Source organism: Xenopus laevis, chromosome 9_10L, assembly GCF_017654675.1.
Source record: "Xenopus laevis strain J_2021 chromosome 9_10L, Xenopus_laevis_v10.1, whole genome shotgun sequence".
NCBI lineage: Eukaryota > Metazoa > Chordata > Amphibia > Anura > Pipidae > Xenopus > Xenopus laevis.
In genome coordinates this window covers 72515395-72532588 of record NC_054387.1, presented here as the reverse complement: position 1 = coordinate 72532588, position 17194 = coordinate 72515395, and the positions used below count along the sequence as shown (strand labels likewise).

At 37.8% G+C, this 17194-nt stretch overlaps 1 protein-coding gene across 4 annotated transcripts in view; it reads left to right on the top strand.

Moving 5' to 3' along the window:
- Positions 1 to 17194, top strand: part of LOC108701346 (potassium voltage-gated channel subfamily H member 7) — a 180471-nt gene that overhangs the window by 94204 nt on the left and 69073 nt on the right. For 2 of the 4 annotated variants that reach the window (XM_041576183.1, XM_041576182.1), the window contains exons 4-6: positions 10183 to 10611; positions 16342 to 16362; positions 16806 to 16829. In XM_041576183.1, coding sequence (XP_041432117.1) covers positions 10183 to 10611; positions 16342 to 16362; positions 16806 to 16829 — 474 coding nt within the window. The remainder of the gene's footprint in view (positions 1 to 10182; positions 10612 to 16341; positions 16363 to 16805; positions 16830 to 17194) is intronic. The other 2 variants (XM_018235850.2, XM_018235851.2) reach the window with 2 other exon arrangements.

The window sequence follows — 17194 nt, the reverse complement described above, 5'->3', positions numbered from 1 at the left end:
TACATTCTTGAACTCCCTACAGCTTGGCAACAGTTTGGGGAAAGCCTTTTTCAGCTATATAATAAATACATGCAAAAAAGTAAGTTCCATACAGAATCTGTTTGCTGAGACAAGAAAATGACTGGCCTACACAGAACCCTGATTTCAACCCAGTTGAACACCCGTGTGTTGATTTAGAATACTGATACAAGCCAGGCCTGATCCCCATCAACAGTGCCTATGCTCTTCCATATGTAAAGAAACAAATCCCACCAAAAGTGTCCAACATCTAGTGGAAACATTCTCAAAAGAGTAGAGGGTAAAAGCTGTTTTAGCAGCTAACGTATTAATATCCTTGGTTTTGGATAAGATATTGTACAGGCAAGTCTCTACATACTTTTGGCAATATACTATACATGCTCTGCCTCTTCATCTATGGTCTGTGAGATGGCCTCTAACTGCTAGCCTGCGGCATATTCATATAGACACTCGAGGGCAAGTGCCTAGGGTGGCAGCTTTAAGGGGGTGACCTTTGGATGCCTATATGGTAGAACATTTTTGCAGGGAAAACCCCTACTTCCCCTGCTGCTGGATGCTTTCCTACTAAATCCAGCAGCACAGATGGGGTTTAGGGGTTACAGCAATCGGTGTGCAGTGGCAGTGAAGTCACGCGCATGTGTGTTGAGTCATGATGTCACTTCCACTGCACTTGCAAGTCCAGTGCCTAGGGCAGGACCAGACCTGTATACATTACTGCTGCCAGCACCACTTCAGCTTCCTTCTGACATACTTTCCCACTACATCTATAACAGTGCTGCGTAATATGTTGGCACTCTAAAAATACATGTTAATAAAATAATAATAATACTTGATGTGCTTGTCTGAAGCCTGGGTCATGGTGTCCTTGGGCTAACCTAGTTATGGTAGGTTAAAGCTGTTTATCAGTTGATCTGAAAACTGGCTTTTTGCACTTTTGTTACTAAACAGTCACTGCTTATTGCTAGCATTACTGTTGTTGGCTTATATTCCTGGCTGGACAGGACATTTGTTCAATATGTAAAATAATTGCAGCTTAATTGAACATAATCTTTAATCACTAACAAACATGGAAGATGTATCAAAAAGGAGCAAAGTTTGCTCCTTAGAGTTCTAGAAACCTATGACAACCATTTAGATGCTTGTTTCAAACAGGTGACTAGCAAATGCTACCTGCTGATTATTAAACCAGTGGCAAACTTTGCACCATTTATTAATCACCCCTGTTATGTTTTATAATGAAGCATCATTCATATTTAATATATTTCTCATTCATCCAGGTCATGGTATATATCTATAGTGGTAAGTCAAATCAACTAGACTTGCTGTATTTCCTTTTTCCTTGAAGACATTTTGCTCTCAATTAAGAAAGCCAGTCGGATTACTAGCGAGACGTCTCCAAGGATAAAGATTCAAATCCAGTTGATTTGAATTATCACTATAGAAATACCATGACCTGGATGAATGAGAACCTTCATAGACATTTCTTCAAAAATACATTTTGGTAAGGACTGAGAATTATATTTAAAATTTTATTTGTAATAAAAACTACTGCCTTAACTCTTTAGAAGGAGGTGATGACACAAGTGCACGGCTAATGAAGCCACAGCATGAGAGCATTGTTGGGGTGAGGTTGTTCATTTCCAGGCTTATGAAAAGCATATCCCAATGCAAAGCTGAGCAAAGTAACCTGAACTGACCTGCGGGCTAGCTTGCAGAATCCATTAGCATTTTCCACTTAGAATGCACTGGCAAATGTAATTGTGCATTAGTTTTTCCACACCTGCAAATCCCAATAATGCATGTTCTCGGCACTTGGGATTGAATGAAATCTTCAAGTGTTTTCAACAGAGCATTGACCCACCGTATGTATCATTTGTGCCCACGAAAAAAAAAGAATGAAATATTATTTAAATCCATTAATGAAAAATGATCCATTAATGAAAAATGTTCAGTAGTTTAGCAATTCCCTCCTCTCTTTTCCCTGATACTTAGCCCATTAAAACATTGGGCCAGATTCAATTCAGTGTGAAAAAGTTTTATCACATGAAAAGTCATGGACGAGATTGAATTTGAGATGCAATTCAGTTCTGAAAAAGGTATCTGACGTTTTATCATGGGAAAACTCAATTGAAGTCTATGGTAAAAAACCATAGGAGAAAAGTTTTTTTTTATTTGACTACAAATGGCTGATCACATGCATAGTATGGATTTAGAATTGGAGGCAAGCCAAAGCAGAAGGTTGTGGATCACCAGGTGACCGTGTACCAGCTTTGCCCTGTGTCCTTTGTGTTTGTGTGCTGAATGTTTCCAATGCCTGCCAAGTAGTTGATACCGTCAGTTTTCCTCAAGATACACAGTATTATCAGTATTGATGGTATTATACGAAAACATCCGTGAATCAGTCAACTTCGTCTACGTTTCTTAGAGGAAAACACTTATTTGCTCATCTTTTCCCACGAACGATGTGAAGCTTAGTATTCAGTCTGTCAATTTGAATGTACCTTCCCTAGCTGTTTAAAAAGTGTCAATAATAAAGGAATGAGGAGAGCACTCTTTAAGCATATCAATGCTGTGGTTATTTGTTTATTTGCCGACCACCAGTACACCAGTGTTTTAAAAGTGTCTCCTGACCAAAGCATTGGTCTCTTTGACTGATCACTCCCTGCTGGATATTTATAGGAGAGAGCACTCCAACAGCAACACCTACTTTCAAAGGCATAAGATCACCATTAAGGGAAAGGTGTGTGGGGTGCTACAACTACATGATGCTTTTCCTACAGAAAAAAACTCTCCAAAAATAAAAAAGGGGCTTGTGGGAGCACTCTGAGGCATAAATATACAAAAAATATTGATATAGAGTTTATGCCTTTGAAGGAAAACAATGATAAAATGATAATAAGGGATTCCATCTATAATATTTTTTTCTGTCCTCTGCCCCACTACTGCTACAACTATGTTGGAATTTCTATGAAATATACAAAAACTCAAATCTACAAGCTGAGAGCGCCCAAGGCAAGCCCTTTGCCATCATCCATTCACCCACCTGCCCAATACTTGTTACCCCCACTCACCACATTTCCCCTGCACTGGCCAACTTCAAGTAACAATTACTTATAAAAACAGACCAATCAGTGAAAAGTACATTAATATTTTGAAAGTACTTTTTTAAGTGTTAGAATCACTTTAAAGCAAATACAGACCCATCTGCTGTACTTATCGACTGTACGTAACACCACCCCTCCTCGAGCAAAAACAAATAAGCTTCTGAGCTCTATTTTATATATGTATACTGTTTATTTCATGTAAAATGAAGGATAGTACAGCACAATTATTATCTTTTTAAATACTCACATTGAAAGAAAGAGAGAGTATGATTTGGTCAGTCAACATAATGAATCCCTGTTTATGGTTATTAGATTCCCACATTTATCCTTTTCTCCCAGTCCATGCGGATATATGGTATTAAGAATGTTATGCTTGTATTTTACACCTTTAAGCCCTTAGACCCAAGTATGTGTGTCTAGTTTTGTATACAGTTGTCTCCCATAAGCACCTTGAGGACATTTATCATTGATAACACACTCTAGTAGGCTGTAAGCATCTTGACATTTATTGAAGAGCAACAGAGGCATGCATACAGTTTATATTTAATAACTTTTTTATTTTTTACCAGCTTTAGCAACATAAAGCATTTCCAAAAACTAAAATGACATTTCATTATATTTCTAAATTCTGTTACATGGAACGTACAGAACAGGATGCGTTTATTCAGGTTCCATGGGAATGGCAGCAGGTGCTGGGATGATGTTTTCATTCCACTGTCTCTTCTAATGATAAATAAATGAATGTCTGATCTCTCTGTTGCAGATTTTTCTAGATAGAGGATAAAAATGATGTTCTGTTTTGTTTTCCCTATCTCTTTGATGGCCAAGTGGTTTTGTAGTGACCAGTCATGAGATTGTTATTAAGACTATATTGTTGTCATTAATGTATCAGTCATCAGAGGATATACAGACACTGCTTCAAATCTACAGAAAGATGTATGTCAGTCCTTCCCGATCCATGAGAAGAAAGATCTATTGCACGATAAATATTGGTGTGTGTATGGCCACCTTAACAGGAATTGTGTCTGTAGTTGTACATTATGGGGCAGATTTATCAAGATTCGAATTTTGAGGGTTAAAAAACCCTCGAATTCGACCCTCGAAGTAAAATCCCTCGGATTTGAAAGATTTTAGCGCAAAAGGTTCGGTCGAACGATGAAATCGCTCAAATCGAACTATTTTAAACAATCGATCAAATAATTTTTATTCGATCATAAAAAGTGCTAAAAATCTACAATGTCCCCTTAGGCTAACATTCAATTCGGTAGCTTTTATTTGGCGAAGTATTGAGTCAAAGGATATTTTAAAGAGACAGTACTTCGATTATCGAATGGTCGAATGATTTTTACTTCGAATCATTCGAATCATAATTAGATCGAATTTGACCAATTCGATGGTCGAAGTAACCCAAAAAATTACTTCGAAATTCGAATATTTTTGGATTCAAACTATTCACTAGAGCTTAGTAAATCTGCCCCAAAGTGTGAATTATTTTCAGACATGGATTTTTTCAATTGCCTTTTTTTACTGCTTTTCTTAAAGGGATTCTGCCATGGGAAATCTGACATGGGGCTAAACATGTTGTTAGATTTCTAGATGCCCTTAGTCATATGACTTGCTCTGATAAGCTTGTCACTCTTTAATGCTGCACTGCAACTTGGAGCACTGCAACCCGCATCAGCCCTTCAGCCGAACAATGGGCAGATAATGAGATAGAAGCTCAGAGACACCTGCATTGCTAAAAATACTCCCTAGTGTTAGATATGAGAAGAGCACTCAATTGTAAAAATCCAAGTCTGGCTAACCCAAGTCACTACTACTTCAGTTACACTGAGTAGGAGAAACAATAGCTTATCTGAAAGCAGTTGCATTGTGAAGTGCTGGCTTTTTCTTAAAGCACATGACCAGGCAAAATGACCTGAAATGGCTGCCTACACACCAATACTACAACTAAAAAAAATAAATTTGAATTGTTCCAAAAGAAAATTTTAAATGGTAGAATGAAGTATTTGCAGTGTAAACCGTATAATTTAGAAATAAAAACGACTTCAGAAAAATCATGAAAGAATCCCTTTAAACAGAATCAACAGTGTCACCTTCTCTCTCCTATAACTCTTTTTCTTTAGTATACCTTGTTATAGACAGATTATGTAATTATATCAGATTTTGTGTAAGTATTATTATTTTTTTTATCTGCTCAGCAGAAAGGGAGTTCAACATCTTGTTTAGTTGCAAGGCAGACCACCAAAAGCTGCATGTAAAGTGGCATTCCTGCATTTTGGTGCTTTGTGAATAATGGACGTCTGGGTAATAGATCCCATACATGTATACATAGGGAGTAAAAACACCAATGTTGGAAGAAAATTATTGGGCTTGAATTTGGGTTTGCTAGGTAAACAACAAATTCAGGATTTGGGTAAACTTAGAGGTTTATTGCTGAGTTATTATTGGTCAGTATAGGGCACTGTAACATGTCCACTTGACAGTACAATATGGTTGGCCAATTCAGTAAGGTTTTATTCATTACTGCCAAAAAATGTGGTCAGTTGATGACCATGGTAGCCTGTTTATTCAATAATCCTCCTACCAAACTCCCCAGGGTTCTCTGTTGTCTGTTCATCAGTCTGAAGGCTAATTACTAAGAAATGACCAATATACTACGAATGATGATGCTTCATTAGCCTATGATCTTAGAATGTGGGATTAAGAGCGGCAAAAATTGCAGCTGCTTCTGTTGTTCACTTCTGCAAATAAATAAATCTTTTTGCTGCTGAGTACTTTCTTATAGCTCAGTCTGCTCTGTTTCAGATTGCCCCATAAAATGACTCCTTTAAATAAACAAAGCATCCAATCAGCAAAAAGACAAGTTTTGTAAATATGTCTGCTTCCGCGATATGGTATTAGAATTACCCTTCTTTTCAATATTCAGTTGCAGGGTATAACTCACACTGTGACAATATCATCACTAAATATGACAGTTTGACTGACACTACCGTAGCCTTTCAGAGCAGCCCCTGTCAAGTCCGTCTCTTTCTGTTGTATGAACTCATCCTTCTCAGAACTGTTAAGTCTAAGTTATATAGAGATATATTAAATGATCTGCTTTTCCAAGACTTTTTACTTTCTGTGACTTCTAAATGGTTTAAACAAATATCTTCCACAAATTGACCACACAGTTTAGAATACAGAATTAAAAAACAGAGTTATAAAGTTGAAATCGTAAGATATACATAGAATGTGTGTGTGATGGAGTAGCAATATTGCACACTGGTAGCCCAGTTACTCTACGTGCCCAAGAGTATGTGGACAGCCTTGGCTATTTACACCACATCCATAATTACCAAAACAGGTGCTACTACATAATACACTGACATCCTTAACTATACCACATGCGTTTTTGCTTTGTTGCAACGGTCTGGGAAAGGGACTTTCCTTTTTCAGGACCATCCTGCTCCTATGTACAAAAAAGGGCTCTACAGAATAGAATTTGAAAGAATAGATTTGCAGAGATGGGGTGGAAGAACTTGACTGGTCCTTGTGAACATTTGTAGGCTGAATGTCGCTGCTTCTAGAAAAAAACTCCCCCAGAGTAGAGGCTATTTTAGCAGCAACGAGAGGACCTACTTAATATTAATACTTGGGTTTTGGAAATAGATATTGGGCAGGCAGGTGTCCACAAACTTTTGACCAAATAGTGTATTGATTTGGTTGTTGATGGTATATACATGCATTTGCTGAATAACCAGTATGTTTCAGCTTCTTGCAGTAGGGTTGTGCCTTCTGAATGTGAAAGCTAGTGGTGTTCGAGGGGATGCCATAGAAAGAGGGGAGCACTACTTGTGTTCCACTCTGGAAGCAGAAAGGGTGCAGAAAAAGTGCAGAAAACCTAGACCTTCATTTTGCACTTTGATCTGTGTCCCTTGTTGAACAATGAGCCCATACATGTGTATTGAACCATTATTCCATATTAGAGTCATTCACCAGTGGTAAACTCTTTGTGCATTAGTGTATATATAAACACACCTCATGTTCAGAATATTCCCTTTTTTGCATGTGGTGATCAAAAAAGGGTTAACAAATCATGAACCATCTGTAGTATAGTTGTGTCAGGAAGACAGTATCTTGCTACAGATCTGTCTCTCTGTTTAACTGATGCATGAAATTTGCCCTCGTTTTTACTGTCAGCAAATTTACTGATGGTTGACTATAGTAAGTACCTCTGTGGTTTGCAAGATACAGTGTTGCTAGAGATTCTTGTAAAAAATGGCAGTGACACATCCCTAACCCTATTTCATATGCAGTAGAATCCCCATTTTACGTTTTTCAGAGGACCAGACAAATATGGTGTGAAATCCAGGAAAATGTAAAATCAGGGAAATGTATTATGCATAATATATATATAGTTGGGACCACAAAACAACAATGTAAAATGAGGGGAAAAACATATTATTTTACTATAAAGTGGAGTTATTTTAATAAGGAGGCTAAATTTTTAAAAATACCTGTGTACCTGATTGACCTTGCCTGAACTCCGCCTGAACCGACCACTGCCTGTCTGACCCTGCTTGTACTCTGCCTGTACTGAGCCCAGCCTGCCTACCATTTTCATCTATTCCCTGAACTGCTGCCTTCCATCCAAAACCTCGGTAAAGAGCGTGCCCCTTTGTCTGTCCAGAACTCTTGCTTTGCTCCTCTCCTATTAAGACCTGGCAGCATCTGAGTAACTGAGGGCTCCTCCCGAGGCCAAAGGCCACAAACAAAGAGGAATCATTTCACAGCTAGGTGGCACTTTGTACTTCCTTCCCTTGTCTAATTGTTTATACTGGTACATTTTCATAGACCAAACTCAGCAACATATGTGTTTTTATGCCTTGACAGTATGTGCCAAGATATGTCTGGTACCCAAAACGGCACCATCTGGTAGGAGAAGAAAAGAAACATTTCTGAGAAAGTAATTGGTTTTAATTCAGCATCAATAATTCAATTTTCTCTTTGGTAAATGTTGCCCTGCAGTAAAAAAAATAATATACACTTTGGATGGAAATGAGAATATGTGGTTGTCAGGTAGAATTAGGCTGCCTTCATGATGATTATTATTTTCTCTGTAATCTAGATGTCAGTTATGGAGCTGCTAATTCTTTGCTTGCCACTGAAGGAGGAATTTCTTATATATTAGTATTTTACAAAGTAACATACTGCTTGACAAGAGTCCTGAATGTAATGTCACTACACTGAATTCTATTTGGTTGATTCCTTATTGTTTCTGCTTAGGTGATTATCCAGATATTTACAAAGTAGTAATTCGAATTGGACAGGACTATTCAAGGTAGATAAGAAGTGCATTATGCCAGAAGTCCATTTAAGGAATGAAGATGAAGTATATATGATCTGCGACTGTATTGATATAACAATAAACAACATTAAATTGGTTTCATTGGAATGGAAATTTCCATTTTGTTTGGATAAATCATAACTCTTAAAAGCAAATTAAGAGAACTACAACTCTTTAGTGAATGATAAATCACTTGCACTGGGTACAATATGACACATTCTCAAAACTGGCTAGGCTACAAAATTAGTTGGGGCCACAGTTTAAAAATATTTTAGAACCTCTTCTTCACAGACATTCTCTAGAATATCTTTGGCTACTTGCTTGATTGTGGTTGTCTAGTAAGCTTAAAATAAAAGTCAATGTATCATTATTCTGAACAGAGGTGAGTATGTTCTTGCTCTTTCCCAAGAATCAAATTCATTTAATGAACTGGGCTTATTTATAATTTATGCAATGTCATGTAATTAGGCATGGATTTTTTGAAAATGCTTCTAAATTGTGCCTGGTGAAATTATTAAGTTTTGGTCAGTTTATTACAATGTACAATAAATGATTCAATCAATAAATTAATATATTTAGTAATAAGTATTTAAACATTGATGCTGGTAGTCCTTGCAAACACAGGTTTTTGTTCCAAGACCTAGAATTGTAGGTCAGGTCTCTCAGAACCAATCATGTAACTACAGGGCTGCAGATGATGCCACCAAGCCCAATGAACACAAATTATTATCTATTCTATTTTATTGATATAATAAATTGTTGTAGGTTAAAGTCCCTATGCTCTGTGCCTTTTTGCAAAAGCAGTGAGCAGTGGCTGGTCCAGCCAATAGGGTATGATCTACTCATAGAAGTCTATCTTGAAAATGAATTATGCTAAGATTAGGGTTGTACTATTACTTGCTGCTCTAGATGTTCTTTAATCTATGGCTGAATAGTTAAAACAGTAAAACCTTGTTTGTTTTTTGTACGCAGCAAAGTCTAAAGGACTCTGTATTCTAGATCAGCCTTGTAGCCCAGGAACATCATGAATAAGTTTAGAAAGTAAGATTCATCAGTAGCACTTTCTCCTAGCCCTCCAGGTCCAGCAGCCCACTTCATAAAAGGTTTCTCCACTTAGAATCCTGGATGAGCTGTGTACACCAGGCTTCCTTTTGTTTGTATATGTAGTTGGCACACTGTCCGTTAGAGATGAAGTGCTACCAGGGTTGGACTGGCTCATCAAGATAACATGCAAAGTCCTGGTGGGGCAAGTTTTCAGTATGTCTTTCTTTATACTGGACTGTTTTATCTGCCTTTGTTTATTTTATAAATTAAGTAGTTATCAGGTTAAAGGAAAACAAGACATTGTTTTATGTACAGGTATGTAGAAGTTATGCCAAGCCAGTTTCAGGGTCATACACATAATATATTCTTCAGGTTACAGAATTTTACTCTACAGATCCTAGTGCATTTGGTAGTGCTAGATTTACGATGTGCCCTATAGTACCTTAGCCTATTATACTGGGTGCAATATAGAAGCTGAACCCAGCAACTATAAATAAAGATCCTTAATGCTATACTGCATTATAACTTTGATGAGTCCTCCAGAAACTATACCCTGCTAAGTTCACTAAAATGTATTACAACTTTTACAAAAATCTGAATTGATCAATGGGTGGATTTGGGGGGATAAATGGGTAAGATCAATTGTGATTGAAACCTCATGTGAATTTGTCTTTATGCTTGCAGGGAAATTATTTGGAATCCAGTTTCCAACATTAAGACTTCTGAGCCACAGAAAGCAGTCGTTAGCACAGGAAGACCCAGATGCCGTTATTGTAGATTCTTCAAAGCACAGCGATGACTCTATGGCAATGAAGCACTTTAAATCCCCCACAAAGGAAAGTTGCAGCCCCTCTGAAGCAGATGATACAAAAGCCTTGATTGACTCCCATAAGTGTTCCACTTTGGTTAATGTAACAGGACCTCTTGACCATTCTTCACCAAAACGGCAATGGGATCAGCTTTTCCCCGACAGGCTTCATGCGGGGTCGCACATATCTCATGCTAGATCAAAAGACAGCATTTGTAGTATGAGAAGAGCATCATCAGTACATGATATTGAAGGATTTACCATTCATCCCAAGAGTGTCTTTAGAGACCGTCACGCGAGTGAAGGTATGATCATATATGTTGATGGCTGAATCTTTGGGTCACTCTTGTGCCCATACAAAAGTATAGCTTTTGTTTGGAAGGAATTAGCACATCATAGTATGAGGTAAAGTAGGATTCTGCTTCTTTCAGTGTTGGATTGTCATCTTCCTACCTCTAAATAGGGATCTCAAACAGAGTTTCTTAAACTTTTTTGAAAGTGACCCAGATTAAATCTCAAGACCCAGGTTTCTGGATAGAATTAATTAACTGTCTCATTTTAATTAATACTGTCTATTGTAGAGTACAATTTCACTGTATTAAGGGGGGATCATGACGACCCAATTTAAACAAGCAGTGGGGGCCTAGTTTTAGGTCCCAAGCCATAGATTAATAAACACTGATCTACATCCTCTAAAAATCTCTATAACTGTACTTACTTCTTTAAAGCAGGTGACCCAAACTGTCATTGGAGGATTCTTTTTCAAGTTATTTGAACTACTGTCCTTGGAGAGCAACATTATATACATAACATATTCTATACATAACATTATATATATATATATATATATATATATATATATATATATATATATATATATATATATATATATATATATATATATATATATTATATATAACGTGCTTAGGAATACAACCATGGTTTTACTGGATAAGATGAGGGTTGTATTTATGCATAAAGAGTAGAGTGTTGTTGAGAAATATTGTTTCAATCCACTTTAGCAAGCAAATTTGGCCACATTTTGACATAACAGAAAGCCTTTGTCTGGTGCCTGCACAGATGTTATTGAGGGCACAGAAATGTTTGCATCCATGCACCTAACATAGACTAATTTGCATCACTACAGTCAGTTGAATCTCAGTACAGTCAAGCTTCATTCTTTAATTGCTCAGACAACTTACCATTCTGCAAACACATAATAGGATCAGTCAGCATTTAGTGTTCATCAGTCAAAGACTGGTAGATAAATGAAAGTAAGTCTCTAATTACTGGGTTACTGCACTTGTAACATTTGCTGGTATTAGTAAATGTGCCCCATAGTACAAATTGAAAATTTTGATCATTACTGATTTAAGTGGGGATACAGAAGGCCTCATTTAAAAATGGTGGGAGTGCAAAGTGCCAAAAACAGTTGTATGCCACCATGATTATCACCCTGCTCTAAAGTGAACAGCCACAGGAGCATGAATGCAACACTACCTGCATTTGGCAGCATTTTATTCATGAGGAATGTGCTTGGGAAGGCATGTATGCAACTCACGTGAGAAGTGGTAAGTACCACTGCTGCACTCTGTATCTTGTGCTGGATTTGTAATCCAACGTGAGGTGCAGAGCATAGCTGTGCTCCAGACACATGTGCTTAGTGAAAGAGAACACAGGGGTGTAGTTTTTGTCCCTTTAAAGAAAAAGTAAAGGCTTACAGCACTTGGGGTGCCAAATGTTAGGCACCCCCAAGTGATTGTAGTAACTTACCTGAAACCCTGGGCTGGTGCTCCTATCAGCATAAAACTGCACCGGCCCGGGGTTATACCAGTGAGCACCACAAAGCGATATTCTTCTGTCTTCCTCCTTCTTTGCACAGCTGCACATGTGCAGAAGAGCAAAAAGCCAAACTTAAACTAAAAAGTCGGCTATTTCGTTCAACTGTGCATGCGTTTGCCCCAGGAAATTTGTAGACAGAGGAAGACCAAAGTGGATCGCTCCGTGGTGCTCACTGGTATAACCCCAGGCCGGTGCAGTTTTCTGCTGATTGGAGCACTAGGCCCGGGGTTTCAGGTAAATCAATACAAGCACTTGGGGATGCCTAACATTTGACACCCCATGTGCTGCAAGCCTTTCTTTCTCCTTTAAACAGACTTTTTGCAGTCATACTGCCACTATAATTGGGGCTTAGGTGAGAGTCCTGTCAGGGCCCTGATAGCAGTTGGGGACCTTGAATGAATTGCATACCGCTAAAAGGATGGAGCATAATTGATGGGCTCTGGGAGGATTCAGCGTGTTTTTGTTTGGGATGGATCAGGGGTGTGGTAAGATGTGGATCAGCTTTTTTTAGTTCTTACCCCATTCTACTTTGTAATGTAGTGAGCTAAAAACCCTGGTGGCTATCATGTAGACAAGCATTCATCTTTCTTAAAATGACAAAATGCTTTAAACCAGGGAGCTATTTGAAGGTTTAGTTGTTAGTTTGGATGTTCTTGATATACTCTGTACAATCTTTTTGTAAGTCACTGCACTACCCTTTGGCACCGTCTAACTCAGTTACAGTAGGTGATACACAGGAGAGAAGCACTGAACTGGAGGGTTATAAATCAAGCTGACTCTATTAACACCATGCTTCCCATCCATGATTTACTGCTCTGTCCTTTTGCATCTACATCAAATGTATGAAAGTTGTTTACAAAGTTCATTGTACTTTAGTTACAGTCTCATATTCCCATAAACAATAATCCAAATATATTCAGCCATCTGAGAATGTTAACTGCACTGACTGAATAGTGCTCAGCTCATATACAAGAAGAGATCTGGGGAGTTAGCATATGAGCAGATAGAGGGATATTTCATTATATTTCAAAGCACAGCCCAGTTCATCACAGAGGATGCCTCATGCCTAGGGATCATTCAAACTAGTGTTTCAATGCTGACTGCAGTCTAACTATTGTTTTTGACAGTTGGATCAAAATCAGAACTTGCATTTACTGAATTGACCAGACTGTCCAAGTGAAATACAAATAGCCCAATTTCTTTGACTGGAAATTCAGGACTAGTGTTTTTCAAACTTTAGGGCTGCCACCCTTGGGAGAACTAGAACATTGAAAGGGCATTTTGGGTAAGACTTCTGAAGAATGCCTTTTTGTTCTTCTAGATACCCCTATATAAGGGTGAAAACATATTTACTGTCCTGGATTTTTTTTAGGGACTACTACTGAATGACTAATACACCAGTGTTTTCCTGGCTAGAAAGTCAATTTAGGTAAGATTTTTGCTCTTCTAGATACCCCTATGTTAGTGTAAACACTTATACACTGTGCTGGATGTTCTGGGGACTATGACTGAATCATAAACTGAATGATGAACTGATACATCAATGTTTTTGTATATATGTTACCTTGTTATAAGCCATTGGGGGCCCTGATTATAGGCAGGTTCCTCAAGGGGATCTTGAACCAAAAAAAGACAATTCTTTACCATACCTCTGACCTGACTACACCTAGTTTTGACTATTCACATCCCTTATCCCCACCAATGTCGCTATTTCTCTAAAACCCACCCTTTCCAGAGCCTTGCATTGAAATTATGTAGCCTACAAAGAAACATTAGGAAGGTATGCACAAGAGTGCGCCCATTAGTGCTTAAAAACTTGCACCCTCTTGTGTCATCAAGAACAGCCTTTGGCCGGGCTGTAAGGAAAGGGCCCCTATTCTTGCTGCGCTTCCTTCCACTTTGTTTCTTACACCTCTAAATGACACGCAGGGTACGGCCTCTGTGCAAAGGTTACAAATATCTTAAGTTGATTTACTGCATCAATTAAAGTAAGGGTTTTAATGAAATTCAATATATAATGACAAATCTGGAAAGGTACACGGCCTATGCATTTTTGCTGTCATATATCAGCTTTACAACATATAGTAAATCAAGCCACAGGGGCACTGTTTTTTTGGAACAAGCTGTTTATTGATCTTTCTTATTTCATCGTGTTCTGTGCTGTTCACGGCAAATTTCCAAGCTGTGGATTTCCCAAATGGCTTTTATGCTGTGTCCCTTTCCAAGTACGGAAAATTCTGTGGCGTTAATTAGAAAGTGACCGCACAAGGGGAAAATGTTACAGGTCTGCACTGCACCTGGTACAAAATGCTTATTTTCAGACACCTTTAAAAGAAGTGAATTAACTGCATGTCTTGGGAACATGTGCAGGTGCACTTCTCTCTATTGGAAGCCTATTATTGTATTAAGTCTTTTAAATTTGTGTCACCTGCTGTGATGTTTGTACAGAGACTGGTTTCCTAATTAGATCAGTTTGAAGGTTCCATAGACCTGCACTGGAACATTACAGGTTTCCTCAACCCTGCCTTAGCATACCATTGTCATTTACCTAAGGGATCCTATAATTTGCCTTCACTAAATAGTGTGTATCACCTTTAGGGCTCTTACTGACGAGCGTTTTTACCTGCGCTCCCCTGCGTTCCGTTTTTCTGCGTTCAGCCGCAGGGGAGTGCAGGAATAGACGCATTACATTTTTTCCAATGGGGCTGTACTCACAAAGGCGTGTGTAGGCGCCGAACGCAGGTTGAGACGCAGCATGCTGCATTTTTTCTGCGTTCGGCGCCTACACGCGCCTGTGTGAGTATGTTTTGAAGGAGCTGTAGTGCACCAACACACGATTAAGTGACTGTATTTACATGCCTTCAAAAGGTCATTTTTAGATTGAAGCCCCCTTTGTGGACCAACATTTGGTCAGAGCTCCCCTTAGCTCATTATTATAAAACAAACCACTCCATGCATCTGTTTGACTGCTTGCCTAAACACTCTGACACAAGTTGTCCATAATCAGATGCACCTCTCCCAGCCTTGTCCTCCATCTCAAGTTTTTCAATACACAATAGAGCATCAAAGGATAGCGTATTTTATTGGACAGCAAGCTAAGGACAAAAGGTCCAACTCATTTCAAGCTCTATGCTCCTACACATAGCCATGGTACTCGAAACGTGTTAGGCCTTTTGTCTTCACCTTAAAGCCCCCTTAGCTCATAACAGTGTTGAAGATACATAAAACACTGCTGTTTCAACCATTCTGTGTTCTAGTTCTAAGAATATTTAAAACACCAAGTACAACTTTACCCAACTTACCTACAAGCTGAACTTCCAGAAGTATTTCTGGAAACAAATAGGTGTTCCCCCAACTCGCTTTATTCTAGTTTCTCTCCAGCCACCTAGGGGAGCCAGGGCCACAGTTTGGTAACCACTTCTTTAAAGACAAAATGTGGCCATTGATTTGAATGTGTCTCGTGGCATGACTAAATCAGTAAATGCTAAATACACACTTTTATAAGGAGCAACTCATATTATTGTATTAATATTGGCTTTTTTTTTAAAGGGATTGTCTTCAAAAATTAAATATTTGTGAAAAAAATATATCATTCAAAACCAAATATTTTCAATACTGTTAAAGTTATTTGCAAATGAAATATCAATTGTAAGCTGTTTCTCGCTGTCTATTGCTATTGTCATTTACCAGACTACAGAAACAATGTATAGGGAATCAGTTCTCCTCTAGCCAAGGCTCCTATTCCTACAATATTTTGCATGCTTCTGTTATTCTAACATTCTCTTAACACATTTCTAATTTCTCCATTTATTTAAAAAAAAAAACTGACCTGAATGCACTGTGCTATGTTATTCTATAGTCTGCAAATTTAAAAGATATGGAGTATTTACTTAAATCATCTTTAATAATAGTAGTATGCACAATTTAATTTGTAACACAATTTGTAACAATTACTAACATATACCAAGGTAAGATTGAAAATCTTTCTTATTATTGTACATGCCCTTGGGTGCTAATCAGGGGCACATTGATTTACAGATGCTGCAAACGTTTATTTTCCCCAACAAGAACAAAACATTATTATTAGTGTTCTTATTTAGTATATTCTAAATTGAATCAATAGCTTTCCAAAAAACATGTGCCTTTCTGAAGCATTTAGTTTCTTCTCTTTCTTCTTTTTTTCTGAATATCAGACAATGGCCGTGATTTCAAAGGTAACGTATCACTGCCACATGCCTTTTTCAATGCCTAGCGGCCACATTACTTGGCATGTGCCCTTGCTTGCTGCATGATCTATATGATGTTGTGCTCATGCCGATAAGGACCACATGTACACCAACATGGCTAGCCTGTTGCTTTAGCTTTCCTTTATATAGAACAATGCTGCATTACATTAGTTGAAGCAAAACCTACAAGTTGAATAATATAGAAGAATCTACATGATACTGAGTATGGCCGAAACTCTATGTACATACTTGCTTTATTATTGATATATTTATTTTTCATTTAGCAGGATCAATTAATGTAAAATAGTTGTTTGCTGCCATACATTTCATTTTGTAATATATTGTTTACCCTTCTGGCAGCAAGGATTAATCATGAGACACAAACTGGCACCTTGGCTTCATTTGCTCCTCTTTTGTCTCCTTAAAACTAGTTTCACATTCGTGGATGACAGGGGGTATGGCTTTTAACGTTTACTCTAGATCCAAACATGCATGCTTATCTTTAGCGAAATACATTACCCACTGAACTGTTTCACAAGTATTAGTGAACTTTTATTGATACATAATAAATGATAAACACTTCGATTATCAATGGGCAAGCAAAAGAAAGAACACACATACTTTGTATGGACAGAAAAGATGGATTAAAATATGAAGTTTATTTAGTTATTTAAAACAGAAAATGTGGTAATGTTGGAGTTATATATGTTGATAGAGTCAGTAATTTAATCATAGCAGTAAGTATATGGTAAAGAGATAACTGACCTTCCACAAAATTAAAGCATTTTACATCCTAGTTTCATGGGGTGGATGGGAAATT